At 44.7% G+C, this 2,285-nt stretch overlaps 1 protein-coding gene across 1 annotated transcript in view; it reads left to right on the plus strand.

Annotated features, from left to right (window-relative positions):
- The first annotated feature begins 1,858 nt into the window (after positions 1-1,858).
- The window catches only part of LOC126982595 (zinc finger protein SNAI2-like), a 1,947-nt gene continuing 1,520 nt past the window's right edge, over positions 1,859-2,285 (plus strand). Inside the window, exon 1 of the mRNA XM_050834774.1 lies at positions 1,859-2,032. Coding sequence (XP_050690731.1) covers positions 1,933-2,032 — 100 coding nt within the window. The 5' untranslated portion in view covers positions 1,859-1,932. The remainder of the gene's footprint in view (positions 2,033-2,285) is intronic.

Below are 2,285 nucleotides of genomic sequence, written 5' to 3' on the forward strand. Positions count from 1 at the left end.
TCTCTTTTTCCTTATTTTTCTCTTCTTTCTTAAATTTTTCCTTCTTTTCTTCGTTGTTGTCGAGTTTTACTTTTTTTCTCTACTTGGTTTCTGTCCTTCTCATCCACTTCCTTTTCTTCGTTTTCAGTTTCTCTCTTCTCTTCCTCCTCCTTGTTCTCTTCCTTTTGCTGTTCCTTTTAGTTACATTTCTCCTCTCCTCCTCTTCTTCTCCCTTCCTTTTCTCCGTTTTCAGTTTCTCTCTTCACTTCCTCCTCCTTGTTCTCTTCCTTTTGCTGTTCCTTTTAGTTACATTACTCTTCTCCTCTTCTTTTCTTTTCCTTTTCTTCTATTCATACTGTTCTGTCTCATTTTCTTATTCCCTTGCGATTCTCCTTTTTCTCTCCCTATCCTCCTTTACTGTCCTTTCCTCGACTTCATTTTCTATACTTCTTGGTCTCCTTGTTGTTAATCTTCGTTTTCTATGCTTTCTACTTTATTTCATTTTTCATTTCGTTTATCTTCTCTTCGGTTGATTTTCCTTTTTTTTCTAATTGTTCTTTGTTATTTTGTTGCTATCGTTATTTGTTGATGTTCTCTTGTTGCCTCTTCATCGCAATCTTTCTTTAACATTTATTTTGTTGTATATTTCAGTATCTAAACTTTCGCAGGAGGTTCAGGCCATCAAGATATCTGATTGTGCTGAATAGTTTTAGTTTCATCCTTTTCTTCATCTTTTCTTATTTGCTGCATGTTTTAATATCAGTGTTATTAGCAGTTTACTTTTTACGATCCTTTCAATCCCTCTGCAAGGCTTTCATTCCATTCAAGTCTGTCAATGCCCGAACTTTTTTTTTTATCCCTTTCCAAATGTTATAATCTTCAAGTGCATGTTTTTTTTTCTTTCTCTTCTATCCGTGTTTGAGCAGTTTACATCTTGCTGGGCATTCAGTGCCTCCGCAAGGCTTCCATTCACGTCTGTGTTCGAGGTGCGCAGATTTGGAGTTGTTCATTTCTTGTTCTGCTCTCGACTTTACTTCAGGGGCTTGTGTTAGGACCATTACCCTTGTGTTTGCCATCCTCAGTTAGTGTTTGTATTAGTGTGTTTATATTGATTTATCTCTTCTTCCTGTTTTGCTAGTTTTAAGATGATGCCTGTTGATTAGTTATCTATTACTTTATTGTATGTTTATTGTATTTGCTATTGACGTTTTCTCTTTCTTGTGTTGTCATTGTATTTATCTCTCGTAAAGGAAGATAGTTTTTTCTTCAGCTGGCGAGATACTTGAAACAGCTTAGCATAAAACGGTCAATCACAATCGTTCTTTACTTTTAATTAAATTCTGATAAAGAGGCGAGCCCTGGCCGCCACTTAGGGCCGCGCACATCTGCCCGCGGGAGCAGCTGCAGGGGACTTTTGGCCTTCCGTCGGTGGTCGCAGGGCGGGGCGGGGAGGTGTAGCGGCTCATGATTACCTGGTGTAAGCACGTGCTAGTTTAACGATTCCGGAACACCTTTCCATCTCCCGGCCACCTGCCTGCGTGATGTACGACGCTTCCTCGGCATCTTCCTCCCTCGCCGCCGCCGTCTGCCTGAGCCTGACGGCCGATGGCTTCCTTCATTTGCTTCTTCAAGCCTCAACATGGCTACGCAAGGCACCGCCAATCATGACATGATGATGCATTACATATTATTTGCAGGTATGTGTCCCCCTCCTGCAGCATCCATGAAGCATCCGACACCCGCGAGACCTGATTGGGCGGCAGGTAGCTTCGCCCCGCCCACCGCCGGCTGTGAGTGGTCAAGACCCGGAGCGAGGACGCGGCGCCTCACCACATTGGCTCACATTGTTTTCGTACCTGCCATCTGGACCAGGTGCTATAAAACGAGCCACTTGCCCGTGGAGGGTCAGTAGCTAAGCAGAGCGCGAGAGAGAAGTGTTAGTGGTGTTCCTTGATGGAGTACACGATGGTTCAAGACACCGCGAGAGACTATTCCCACTGCCCCCCCAAGAAGCGGCCACTGGCCTTCTACAACGTTCAAGCCGACGAGCACGGTGAGTAGGTGGTGCCGTGAGGGTGCTCGGGGTGTGCATCACTGACCCCGGCGCTGCGTGTTCAGTGCCACGGTGTTCAGTGATCTGAGTGTTGGACTGTGCTAGTGTGGACGGCACATGAACGGGTTAAGTGCGTCAGCAATAATTAAGGTTAATGGTAAAAATCTAGTGCATAGAGAGGAAAGACGAGGGAAAATTATGCTAAGAGGCCACGGTTACGACACGGGTGAAGGGCACACTCACTGATGTGTGG

Source organism: Eriocheir sinensis, chromosome 5 (assembly GCF_024679095.1).
Source record: "Eriocheir sinensis breed Jianghai 21 chromosome 5, ASM2467909v1, whole genome shotgun sequence".
Taxonomy (NCBI): domain Eukaryota; kingdom Metazoa; phylum Arthropoda; class Malacostraca; order Decapoda; family Varunidae; genus Eriocheir; species Eriocheir sinensis.